This window comes from Falco rusticolus, chromosome Z (genome assembly GCF_015220075.1).
Source record: "Falco rusticolus isolate bFalRus1 chromosome Z, bFalRus1.pri, whole genome shotgun sequence".
Classification (NCBI taxonomy): Eukaryota; Metazoa; Chordata; class Aves; order Falconiformes; family Falconidae; genus Falco; species Falco rusticolus.
In genome coordinates this window covers 83,137,427-83,149,539 of record NC_051210.1, presented here as the reverse complement: position 1 = coordinate 83,149,539, position 12,113 = coordinate 83,137,427, and the positions used below count along the sequence as shown (strand labels likewise).

At 39.5% G+C, this 12,113-nt stretch overlaps 1 protein-coding gene across 1 annotated transcript in view; it reads left to right on the top strand.

The window, feature by feature from the left end:
• MBD2 (methyl-CpG binding domain protein 2) overlaps window positions 1–11,222 on the top strand; it is a 40,480-nt gene extending 29,258 nt beyond the window's left edge. The window contains exons 4-7 of the mRNA XM_037372983.1: window positions 566–656; window positions 1,403–1,580; window positions 8,431–8,571; window positions 10,741–11,222. Of these exons, the coding sequence (XP_037228880.1) occupies window positions 566–656; window positions 1,403–1,580; window positions 8,431–8,560 (399 nt within the window). The 3' untranslated portion in view covers window positions 8,561–8,571; window positions 10,741–11,222. The remainder of the gene's footprint in view (window positions 1–565; window positions 657–1,402; window positions 1,581–8,430; window positions 8,572–10,740) is intronic.
• Window positions 11,223–12,113: the final 891 nt, after the last annotated feature.

Sequence of the window (12,113 nt, the reverse complement as noted above, 5' to 3'; positions counted from 1 at the left end):
CTTCAGACCAGTAAGATAGGAGTGAGTAGGGAAATCTGTATCACTGGACAAAAATCCTCTTAGGTCAAGAAAAGGTTTGTGTGTGAAATGGAAGCATACTCCCAGCTAATAAACAAAGCAATAAAAAGTAAATGAATGTGAATTTAATTCACGTATCTTACAAAAGTGGAAAGATTTGATTCTGTTTCCAGATAAGTCAAGAGATCTACGCAGCCTCAGGAAGGGCTGGGTCATCAGGCCAGTGTAGGTCCTGAAGTGGCGTAGCTGCTGACCGGCATTGGTGTTGGTGCAGCTGGACTGCTCCGGCGTGCAGAGCTGTCTCCAGGGTCTCAACACATGCTGCATAATTCTGTACAAGCAGGTTCTCCATGGCCGAAACTCCATCAGCAGATAGGATATTACCTTTCTGGTAGCTTACGTGACTGCCAGGTTGCTTGTTTTGTAAGCAGCTAGGCACTGTCTTTTATTGTTCGAATGCTATTTATTTCCATGAGCTGATTTAGTTGTTATTTTTTTCTATTCTTCTAATTATTTCTCTTGAGCAGTCTTGCTTTCTCTTTTTCAGCTTTTCTGGGAGAAGAGGCTACAAGGCCTCAGTGCATCGGACGTCAGTGAGCAAATCATAAAATCCATGGAGCTACCTAAAGGTCTTCAAGGTATTGTGGTCACTTGCTGCTGTTGCTTCAGATCCACAAAGTCATTTGTGCTTAAAAAGGATGGAGTTTTTGATGCTCTTAAGTTTTCATTTTATAGTCAGATGAAGTAAACTTGAAATTATAAGTGTTCTTTGCTGACAAAATACCTCAGTCTCCGAAACTGTGTTTATTTTTAGTTAATTTATGTAGTTAATATAAACCACACTTCAGAACTGCACTGTTATTGGTGAAAGTTGATCTAAAATATGTTCAAGTTATAGTTCAAAACTAGCAACTTTGTTACACTGCTTGGGAGATTTTCTTGGGTATGTTAGTGTTGTAAAAATCTCCAGTGTTCATTTTCCGGAATTGATTTAATACCTTGTCATGTTAAAGCAAAGGCTGTGCTGGTGTGGATTAATACCATGAAGCTGCAAAGAAACTGTTTCAGTATGTGACTGATAAGTTTGTGATGTGATCATCTTGATTAAAAAATTGATGATCTTGTAAGTGTTACTGTAAACAAAAAACCTAGCCAATTTTAGAAATGAGATGCTTTTTGCAATGCTGACTTAAATTTAAATGAGAACTGTGCTATTACAAAGCCATTGTTAAGAACTTGCATTTAACTATTTTGATTATACAATCATGTATCCAGTGGCAGTTACATTATGAGTACACATAGCCTTTACAAACTGAGAAGAGCTCTGGCACTGGAAATTACGGAGGAAATGTGAATGGTAACTCTTCGGTTATCTTTGTTTTAGGAGTTGGCCCAGGTAACAATGATGATACCCTGTTATCAGCTGTTGCCAGTGCTTTGCACACCAGTTCTGCACCTATCACGGGGCAGCTCTCTGCAGCTGTTGAGAAGAACCCAGCTGTCTGGCTTAATACATCTCAACCCCTCTGCAAAGCTTTCATAGTCACAGATGATGACATTAGGTAAGTTTCTGGAAGTCTTCAGTAAAAGAAAAAGCAAGTTCCATTAAAGTAGATTCCTTCCTGGCTCAGTGCAGTCCTGGAGATAAGGGAAGCGTGAACATTTTTCTTGTACCTGTTGATTAGGTCACCTGCTTGGAAAAATGAAAACGTGTTTTTTTTGAGGCCAAAATAGTGATAGAAAATATTCCCCAAGGTATGAGTCATAATTCACGTTTTCTTTCCCAAGAGAGAGCCCTACACGTTAAGCTATAGTCATAATCAGTATTGGCTTTCTTCCTTCCCTTTTCTGGTTAGGTCAAGTAAATTTATTGTTCTGGGTTAAAAAGTAAGTACTTCAACAAAGGAGAATAAGAATATCCCCCTATAGCACATAGCTTTGCAGCTAACACACCCTCTTGAAGTGGGAGATTAGGATATGGTATGAAGAGCACGGATAGATCTGTTCACATAGGGGCAAAGGTTTTGTTTTTTAATAGCTGTACTGTTAACTTTCTTTTCAAAGAAAGATTAATCATTTTTGGGGGTGCTAAAAGCAGGGGCTTCAGCACTGAATTTCAAAGTTAGGACTGAGTGAAGAGAGAGATTTCTTGTTGCACTGACTAATTGCCAGAGTGTGGCAAGACATGGGACATAAGCCTGTCATCCGATATATTTCTTTTTAGCGTTGCTTAGCATGAATCAGCATATGGGATGAACACTGCCTTTAGTATCACATTTTTAGTTAATTCTGGATTGCATAGGGAATTTGAAGACCAAAGTTGGATCTTACAACTTGGTGCACTCAGCACCAAAGTATACTACTAACACAGTCTTTTCTAAGCCCTAGATGGCTAGCTGAAGCTTCTGCAAATCTAATGTTAAGGTATAAAATTATCCAATTCCCAGTGCTTTGCTTAGGGATTTACTTTGCTTTATTTTCTTAAACATTAACTTGAAATGCTTTCAAAAGGTAAGCTTTCTTGCTTTGTTACGAAAAGTTACAGGGCAACATGAGAAAATTTCTTAGCACATTTGACAACATTTTTTATTTATTTGAAATAAAATTCCTTTTTTGTCTTATCAGTCATTCAGCTGTTTCTAAAAAAAGTAAATAATGAATTAGAAGTCAGTGCTGGCAACTCAGGAAGAACATGGATTCTGAACTGGAGCAGCAATACCTCTGTGAATATGCTGCCAGTTCAGTGTCTGTTCTGATTCATGACTTCTTAGGCAGCTCACCACCACCAAAACATTCTTGGAAGTTACTTTTTTCTACTGTTTGTATGAAGCTGACTTTCATTTTAAGACCATCCGGAAAACACGAAGTAGTAGTATCAGGATACTCTTTGTATTGTTGTTATCACTAAGGAAAGCAGTACAGTTGCTTTCTGAACTTACATAATGGTAAGGAAAGGGTTGCCATTGGGGATATCTGGTCAGGTGCCAGCATATGTTCTTTTGTACTACAGATTCTTCAGGGAGATTGTTGCAGTTGTTTATATCTACTAAAATAGCTGTCAGCTTAACTCATGTTTAACTTGAAGTATTCCTGGTCATGTAATGATGGTAAATCTCTTTCATAGTCAGGGTAAAATGCAAAATTTCCTCTTCTGGTTTAGCACATTCAGTGGGAAAACATTAAATAACCTGCTATAAATGCATGGTTAAGAAACAGCCGTGCTTCCTGATCACTAGGGACAAACGCCTACTTTTTTCTCAAGTTGTGGCATACACCTGAATAGTTCTGCACTTCTTAGTGCTAGTCCTGTGGAGGGTAAGTAGTAAAATGAGTGTGGTGTGGTTCTCCGTGGTCTTTACATCCAAATCTTAACCTCCCGAGGCAGGCTTTTAGAATTCCTTGTTAACTGTCTTCTCCCATACTGCGTCTGTGAGATCATTTCTCTTGAGACTGTGCTTTGCAGCTTCTTTCCTGACCAGCATCTGGTTATGTTCTTTGCAACTGCACTATTGAGTTGCCTTCATTTCCATGAAGGGCTAAGACTGACAACCTTTACGTCTCTGCCAGATAAATGCTTTAACCAGTTTCTCTCTTTTGGGATGAACTGGGGAATGGTATCTTCTGCAAATAACAAATAGGTGGATTGTTTCTTCCAGTTATGCTTAGGTGAATGAAATTTTGCAATATATTATAAAATTCATTTTTGACTACAGCTCTGTTCTGCTTCATAGTCTAGTCTGTCATTCTTTTCAAGTGTCTCTCTCTTGAGTGGGATTTTCTAAAGCTTACAGTTTTCAGGGGATTTCTTTTCCTAAAGCATGTAAGTAATTTCTGAAAATCCCATCTTGGAGTTTTCAACAGCCATTTGTCTTGCTCAGTCTAGGTCCTTTGCTGAGCAGCACCCAGTAAGTTTTGTTCCTGGGCTTTCTCAGCTATCTTGACATTTCAAATAGCATGGTAGTGGTACTTCTGCTTTTTCTTATGGGTAATCATAACCTGTTAAATTTACCAAAGCATAACAATTAATGTAGTACTGGTTGTAATCTGGCTGTGTCATGCTCTGCACAGTAGTGGGTAAGACAAAATAGCTGTTAATCTGTCAAAAAAGCCTGAAGTTGTGTTTACCATGAGACAGCAATGGAGAGTAATTCAAGTCTAATGCTTTTTTGGAATGGGTTTGATAAAGTCTGAATCTTAACCTGTATGCTTGATCCAAGCTAGTCAGCTGTAGCTTAGTTCCTCACCAGATTCCTCAATACCCTATACAAATCTCAATTTCCATGTGGCAGACCAAAGCCACAAGAACTATAATGTGCCAGAGAAAGAAAATGAGATCGAGAGTGTTTCCTCAGTCTGAGCTTTCCTCAGGAATAAAAAAATTGTAAGGTAAAGTGATGCGTGTTGCAGAGAGACAAACCCCTAAATAATCCTTATCAGTCTTTGCTATGAGATAAACTTTCTGCCCCCAGATCTAAAGACAAATTTAATACAGTGTATGTCAGGAAAGCACAGTAACTAGGCATGTGAGGATTTCTGTAGTTACCATTTAGAATAGGCTGTCTTAACAGTGGTTAATTTCTGCTGAGATGGGAGGAGGAGATGGGAAAGATGTGTTGGAGAGGTGTGTGTGTGTGAGGGAGTTAGCAGATGCCCCTAAACCTGAGTTCAATATAATACAACAAATAACAGTCAACATAATTCTCCTTTCAGCAGTGCATCTCAGACCTGGTTGGTGGAAGACTTCTGTAATGCCTGCTGCTGAGAAGCTCTAGAGTATTTTTTTCATAAAAACAGAGTACATGTTACTATAAGCACTTATCGTGATGGTTCTTGATTAGAGTGTGTCCAAAAAATACTTTATTTGAATGTGCTGGAAGAGCAGGAAAAGGAATATTACCTCCCCCCTGACACAAAGGGAGGTAGAGCTGATGTTCAGACAAGCACAAGTTGGTTCTGTGGATTTTTCCCATCTAATCTGAACCCATTTTTTATGTTGATGACAGAGTAGATATTGCTGTGCCAGCACATAAGGACCTAAATCAAATGGAGCCTAAATAGATTTAGCAATATAAAAAAATGGTGGGAGAAGCCAGAGGGGAGGTTGGCACAGTATTGTAGTGAGATTTCATACAGTAGTGTGGAATCACACGTCTTTAAAGCATGCACACATCGGTTAGTTCTGTGGGCTGAGAAGAGTACAAGTAGTGAGGACAAATAAAATCATGCTAAGCAGAAGGAAATCATCTGAATGCAGAGCTAGACACAATCCTGTTGTGTCAAGCAGTTCTCCCCTGAAAATATGGTTGGAATTGGAATTAGAGGCTTTGTGAATTTCTGTGTTAGGAATAGTGTCTTTAATTTTAGCTTGCTTTCGAAGACAGTAGTTCTTAAACTAAAGGATGAGGCTTGTGTCTTGCTGGGAGGAAGGCTGAAAAGCGCATGTGGCCAGGGAGCTGCTTAGCAGCAAGTGATGCAGCTGAGGAGGTGAGAAGGATCAGCACAGGCTGCAGGATGGTGCCAGGGAGCTATGGAGCTGAAGGGCTGAGGGCTAGTAGGAAAAAGTGGGCACTTGTGTGTGGCTGCCTTCCCTGGCAGTGTTGCTAACCCTGCTGACTTAATGGGCTAAAGTATTTTTACTTAATACTATCGTGATAAACTAGCATAAGAAGTCACATGAATCAAATTGAGTGGAGCTACTCCTAAGCCCTAGAGTTTTATTTAGTGTTAAAGATGAGCACTTCTTATTAGTAGTGTTTTCTTGCTGTTGGTTCTTAAACATTTGCTCTTGGTAGTTCCTGTGCTTTAAAAATCGTATTACTTGTATAAAGAGCTATGTTTTTAATACTTAAAAACTGTTTCCTAGAAGACCAGACTCTTCAGGACCAGGAGTGTTGTGAATTATTTTTTGGTTACTGCTCCCTGGGAGATCAATTAGCTGGCTGAAAATCTGGAAATGAGATAACTGGTGAAAGCTATGTCTTCCCCTGAGTTTGGGAAGCAAGACCTAGGAGTAACCTCTGGAGAAGGTCACGTATACCATGAATAGGGAACTTGGGCCCGTAGTAACAGAAGCTGGTCCAAGATGGAGAAAACTGGCTGTCACTTCTGTGTATTGTGAGAGTTAAATACTCTGGTTCTATGTCCGAGGTGCTAGGAAGGGGCTTGTCACATCAGGATAATGATTTTGAAATTGAAGACAGGCTGAGGTTATGCATGTGTTTTTCAAAACTTCGTCAGTATAGTGAAGTGCATTTAAAAGAAGATCTCAAATAAGGAGCCTAATGAGGTGATAAAGCTTATGATTGTTTTGTGCCCAGCTCCTCAAAGTTGATATATAAGGTACTTTGCTGGCCTTTATGTCAGATTCCGTGCCTGAACACCAGACCCATTGAAGAGCAAAGCAGGGAATGACCTTGTAGCCACAAGGAAGAAGGAAAAGGTGTTCCAGAATAACTTCTTGTGTGCTTTCTGTGAAGTGCATTCCGTGATACACATTTAGGTTATGAAATATTCACAGCCTGGAAGGGGCCTCCTTTCTCTCCCACCTCAGCTGTTTGTGGCTCAATTCAGGTTACTGAGTGGGCAAGGTTATCGAAATGCCCTGTGACTTTTTTGACAAAGGGAGGATTGCTGATTTCCCATATCTTCACTGGCTATGTGACACTTCAGGGCTTTTCCAGGAGATACACTTAAAACTCCCAGTGACCAGAACCGTGTTCAAGGAAAATTTACCTTTCATTCTTAATCCATTCTGTGTAAGAGTAGGGAAGTGTCCTTCCTGTGTTTTAATTTACTGGAATTTTCTTTGCACTCTAATGGAAAGCTTTATAAAGATACTCCAGCAGCTTTCTTCTTCTGATTTGATCATTTAGGCACTTTTTAAAAAATGCTGTTGTTACGTGCTCGTAGTTACCATCATAGCTCAAATTAGCCCTGAGTAAGGAACCACCAGGAATCAAGGGAAGGGATCTGCTGGTGTCAGTGGCTGTAGTCTGAAGCCTGTTGCAATGGAGTTTGTAGGTTGGGGATTGTGGAAAGATCCCACTGTCGTGAAGCCAAAAAGGGGGCAAATAAATTATACTTCAACTATTTATTTTCCAGTGTGCAGTGTATTCCAACAGTGTGATGGTGACAAGTTTTTAGTACTGATTTTTTTTTTTTTTTTAATTGTATTTCAGTTCATGTGTGTTCTTGAAATCACTTTCATTCAATTAAGAAGTACTGAATTTGCTTCCCTAAACTTTTATTTCTCCTTTGTCACAGGTTCTGCAAAAGATAAGGTGTCTTTGGTTTTGTTCAGTTCTCTGCCCCAGGGTTTGAAAGATCACTCTAGGCATTGAAAGTTAACAGCTCTGGGACAGTAAGCTGTATACTGAAGATAGAAAACAAGGATAGAAAACACCTGGAAGATAGAAGACATGTTCTGTACTGAGCTGCTACCTTGTTTTGTTGGTGTTTTTTGTTTTTTTTTTAATTCTTTTTGCTATCTCTTGTAAGCAGACAGCCTCCTCTGAAGTACTTAGGGAGGGCTGGTAGTGGTTGCAGCTGTAGAACTGAATAGCCTCAGAGGCTGGTGCTCCTCAGAGGCTTCTGTGGAGGTCATGGGATATCACTCCTGCTCTTCTAGGATTTGATGTTCTTTGTATCTGTCCTGCCGTCCTGAATAGCCACAGGGAGTTTGTGGCACTAATGAATGTTTTCCTGTGCCTGCTTCTGATGAGTTCTTGCCATTTGTAAGTGTGTATTTTGTTTAAAGGTTTTCTTTTTCGGAAAACATAAATTGATAGAACAAGTGGATTGTCATGTAAAAAACACCCTGGGTCTGATGCAAAATTTGTGTTCTCTGGGGAAAACCTGGAAAGAGGACTTCTTGTAACATTTGAAAGCTAGATACTACCTTCTAAACTAAACAATGATTCAAAATATCTTAAATTTGTGTTGATATTGAGGTAGTATTTTTGAATTAACTTTCCCCAGGGAAACAAACCTTTGTTTCAGCAGAAGCTGCTGCCATCTTAAATGCATCACTGACTAGCAGATAAGACTGAATAGATAGGTAGGAGTAATTAAATAGATAAACGGAAAGAGTAAATAAATGGAATCAGTGAAGGTCCTTGAGGTTCTTCCTCTGCACACAGGATGCTCCACGCCTGTCAGTGTTTAAGAGGCATTTGTACAATACCCTTAATAAGATGCTTTAACTTTTGGTCAGCCCTGGAGGGGTCAGGTACTTGCATTAGACAATCATTGTAGGTCCCTTCTGACTAGAACTATTTTTTTGTATTCTGTTCCAAGTTAAAATAAAAGTTGAAAAGCCAATCCTGAGTCATTTATGCAAGTATTATGCTCCCAGCCTAATAGTATACTTGAAGGAGTGACGTTTCTGTGCCTTCTTCCCTTTTCTCCTTTCAGAAAACAAGAAGAGCGGGTGCAACAAGTGCGTAAAAAACTGGAGGAAGCACTAATGGCAGACATTTTGTCACGAGCAGCTGATACAACGAAAGATATAGATGTAGAAATGGATAATGGAGATGAAGCATAAAAAGAAATCAGGTGAGTCAGCTCTCCTGGGGGCACGAGGACATTTACCTGCTTCAGCTGCTGGCAGTGCCTGGGCAGTCAGTCGGTGGACAGTAGTGTATCACACACCAGCAGTCCTGCTTTCTCCTCCCAAGGCGATAGCTGCCTTGCTGGTGATAGCAGCAGGTATCTGTTAGCAGCAGAGCGCTAGGGTGATTTTGCATCTGTAGACATGAACATCCTCACAGCAAATGCTACACAGATCACCTGGGAGGAAAAAAACAGTGTTTTTCATCCTCCACAGCAAAGACCCAGTCTTTAGAAATGATTGCAGGTGTGTTTTCTGGCACTTAATACTTGTTGTGAAACTGGGGTAAACCAGTCAAAGTAACCGGCCTTTTTCTGTTTGGCAAAATTTAATTTCATAAAATTGCATAACAAGTTCCTGAAACTTTCCTATTTATTTTTAAATGGATAATAGCACTACCAATTAATTTTCCAAGGCATATTCTTGTGTCTTATACCTGTTTTCAATAGTGATCTGTGGGTTTGCCAAACTTTCTCTAAAAAATGTTATTTTTTTGTAATCATCTGCAGAAGAATGGTAATTCATCCTCTTGTTTCCATTGAGTGCCTAGTGCTCGTTTATGAAAGTGCACAGCTTTAAGATCTGACCTTTTCATAAGCAGTTAGCTGAAGTTTTAACAACTAAGAATTCTGTCTGGAGATGGTTGTGTGATTTTAAAGGACTTAATTTCATTTTTTTGTTATGAAGTTACTACCCACAAGGGGAAAGAATATATGTATTTCCTATTTGGCAGGTACAAAGGAGTTCACTTTTATACAGCTGTGAATATTGTGGTAACCTGTAGATGTAGGATGGAAGTTTCCAGACTGTGACCTGCTTTAGCAAGGCTGCAGAGCATTCATACTGGTATTTGACCCATAGCACAGAACGGTAATTACAAAAGAAGGGTGTAAGCCGATAAGATTCGCAACCATCAGCCAGGTATTATTTTGCACTTGGTATCTGGACTGGACACCAGGTTACTGTTTCAAATACACGGGTGTGTTGCTTGAGTGAATTCTTATAATTAGAAACAAAAAGTATTTATAATGTACCCACCAGCCCCTGAATACTCGTGTTTCTAATGCACAGTCATTTTTATTACTTACAATGTCCATGCAACATAATTTTGATCTTTAAGTTGTGGACAAGAGCTATTTGCCAGTGTTGTTTACCAGCCAGTTAACAGGCTGGTAATCTTGATGTTTTCCAGGCTACTAGAATCTTTTAATTACTCTAAATTATAGCTATTTACTCTTAAAGTCTTAATCCTTGAGTGTTTCTCCTATAAAACTCTAGTTATGGATAACTTTAAAGGAAGGCAAGAAAGAACGTTGTTTGAAGATGTGACATTTAAAACCTTTGCCATTTTAGAATTGAACTGTTGTTTTGAATTTTTTAAATTTAGCATAAAATACTTTTTTTCCAATGGAATCATAAAGCCGTTTGTAGAAGTGAATCATAAAGCTGTTTGTAGAAGTGATTCTTTTTGCACTGGTACTGTGGTTCTCTGCAGAAATCAGGTGGAGCAGTAGACCTTGAGTTTCATCAACTTGTGAACTCATCACCTATTTACGTGTACATAGCTAGTGTCCATGCAAATGAACACGTGTTGGCTATGTTCTATAAAACTGCTTTTTTTTCTGCCTTACTGGGTTTAATTAGAGACTTCAGCAAGATTTTTGGGTAAGTTTTAATGTACAATAGCTTGAAAGATGCAAGTTGGTGTTGGTTTTCTTTCTTTAGACATACTAATGTTCCAATATGATCTTTTTGTATTGAGAAACTTCTCCTGTACACGTTATGCTATATTTAAAAAGAAGAATTCAGAAAGTGATGTAAGGCTGTGGGTAATGTGCCAGGAGGCTGTGTGGTGCAAGAGACTGGATGTTAAAAGCACGTTATGTATGCGAGTTGTGCTTAATGAAAAACTAACCAGGCATCTGCGGGACTCTTAACAATTGAGCAGCTACCTACCTGGTATTAATTTTTTGTTACCCACTTATGAATTATTTGTGGTGCGATCTTAATATGGAGCTGAAACAGAGCTGTAGCTGCTCCAACAAAGTCGTTCTAATTGCTGCAACCATCAGCCTGTACTTTTCCAAAAGGGGTTATTTCTTTCTCTTTTACAGGTACTTCTAACTGACTTATCCTAGGAGGAACTTCCGAAAAGACAGAGGCACTTTCTCCTTCGGTCTTTCGTTACAAGAAGAAATGGACCCATGCACATTTATATAGCTTTCTAATAGCATTAAAACCAATGCCTTTTTTAGACTCCTATTTTTGATGTATATATCTTATTTGAAAAGCAACTTTATTTTGTGTCCTATGACTCTAAAGTCCTTTTTTAAGTATCAAACGTTACCCTTAATCTAAAGCTGAGCTTTTGATGCCAGGTTGCAAACCTACTGGAATTATATTGCCTGTACTAAAAATTTGTTTTTCCTGTGGTTTTGGGTAAGAATGGATCAGGAGAACAGAATGATTTCCCAATTAAAGATTATTGTGACTCTGTATATAAACAGATTTTTATACCTATGGGTGAAAACACCTGTACATTCTTCCGTCATCACTGTAAAGATAAATAAATGATTATATTCCAAGCAGTTGAAAAGCTGTTGTGTTGTGGATAGAGTCGGTGTCCCTGCTTTATATTTCAGTGTTCCCTGGGCCAGACAGCGGGTCAGCTGGGAGAGGCGTTTATCCACAAGTACTGTCTTTGCCCAGAGCACTGCCTCAGGAAATCTGTCAGAACTCGGTAGCAGGCATGGATTTTTCAGCCAAGGTGAAGTACAATTGTGTATTTCCTCTGAGAAAGATGACTGCTAAAAATAAGTAGCCAGCATGACTCGACAGAGTTCTGCTTTGAGGTCGAAGGGAGACTGTTGAGAAAAAAGTGTCTTCAGCGCAGTTTGCGGCAGGTGCCCAAACTTGGGCTTGTTTCTGTCTACCTAGACAAAGCAGGGAGGACATCAGGGTGGCCTAGGGCACTGCAAGGGTTGTTGTGAAGTGAGTTGGGGCTTGCACAGTTAATCAGAAAACTGAGAAATAATCAAAAAAGCCAAGCAGGTTTGCTTCACTTCCCGAAAGCCTTAAAAATTAAATTGCCTGGCAGGTCAGAGTGGTTCCAAGATTAGGAGAACGTCTCTTTTTCCAGGACGTGCAGGCAGAGCGTTACACCTCCTGCTGTATGCGCATTGCAACATTCCATTCTGATTTTCCTTCCAGCGGGGATGTGTTCACACGCTGCTTTATGTTGAACTGTTTGGTAACAAATACAATTTACAACCATGCATGTTGTTTAGTTGCTACAGTTCCCTTCCTCAGTCACTGGGATTCCCCCTCCTGTCTCTTGCCTGGTCCTCATCGAGGATGTAAAGCAAACCCTTAAAGGTGTCCACATGAAATAACTAGTATTTAACGTGAGATCAGCAGTTTTGGTCAGGGTCCTCAAATGAAGGAAGATCCAAACAGGTTCCACCATCTTCTGTTTGTAGTTCTTCCC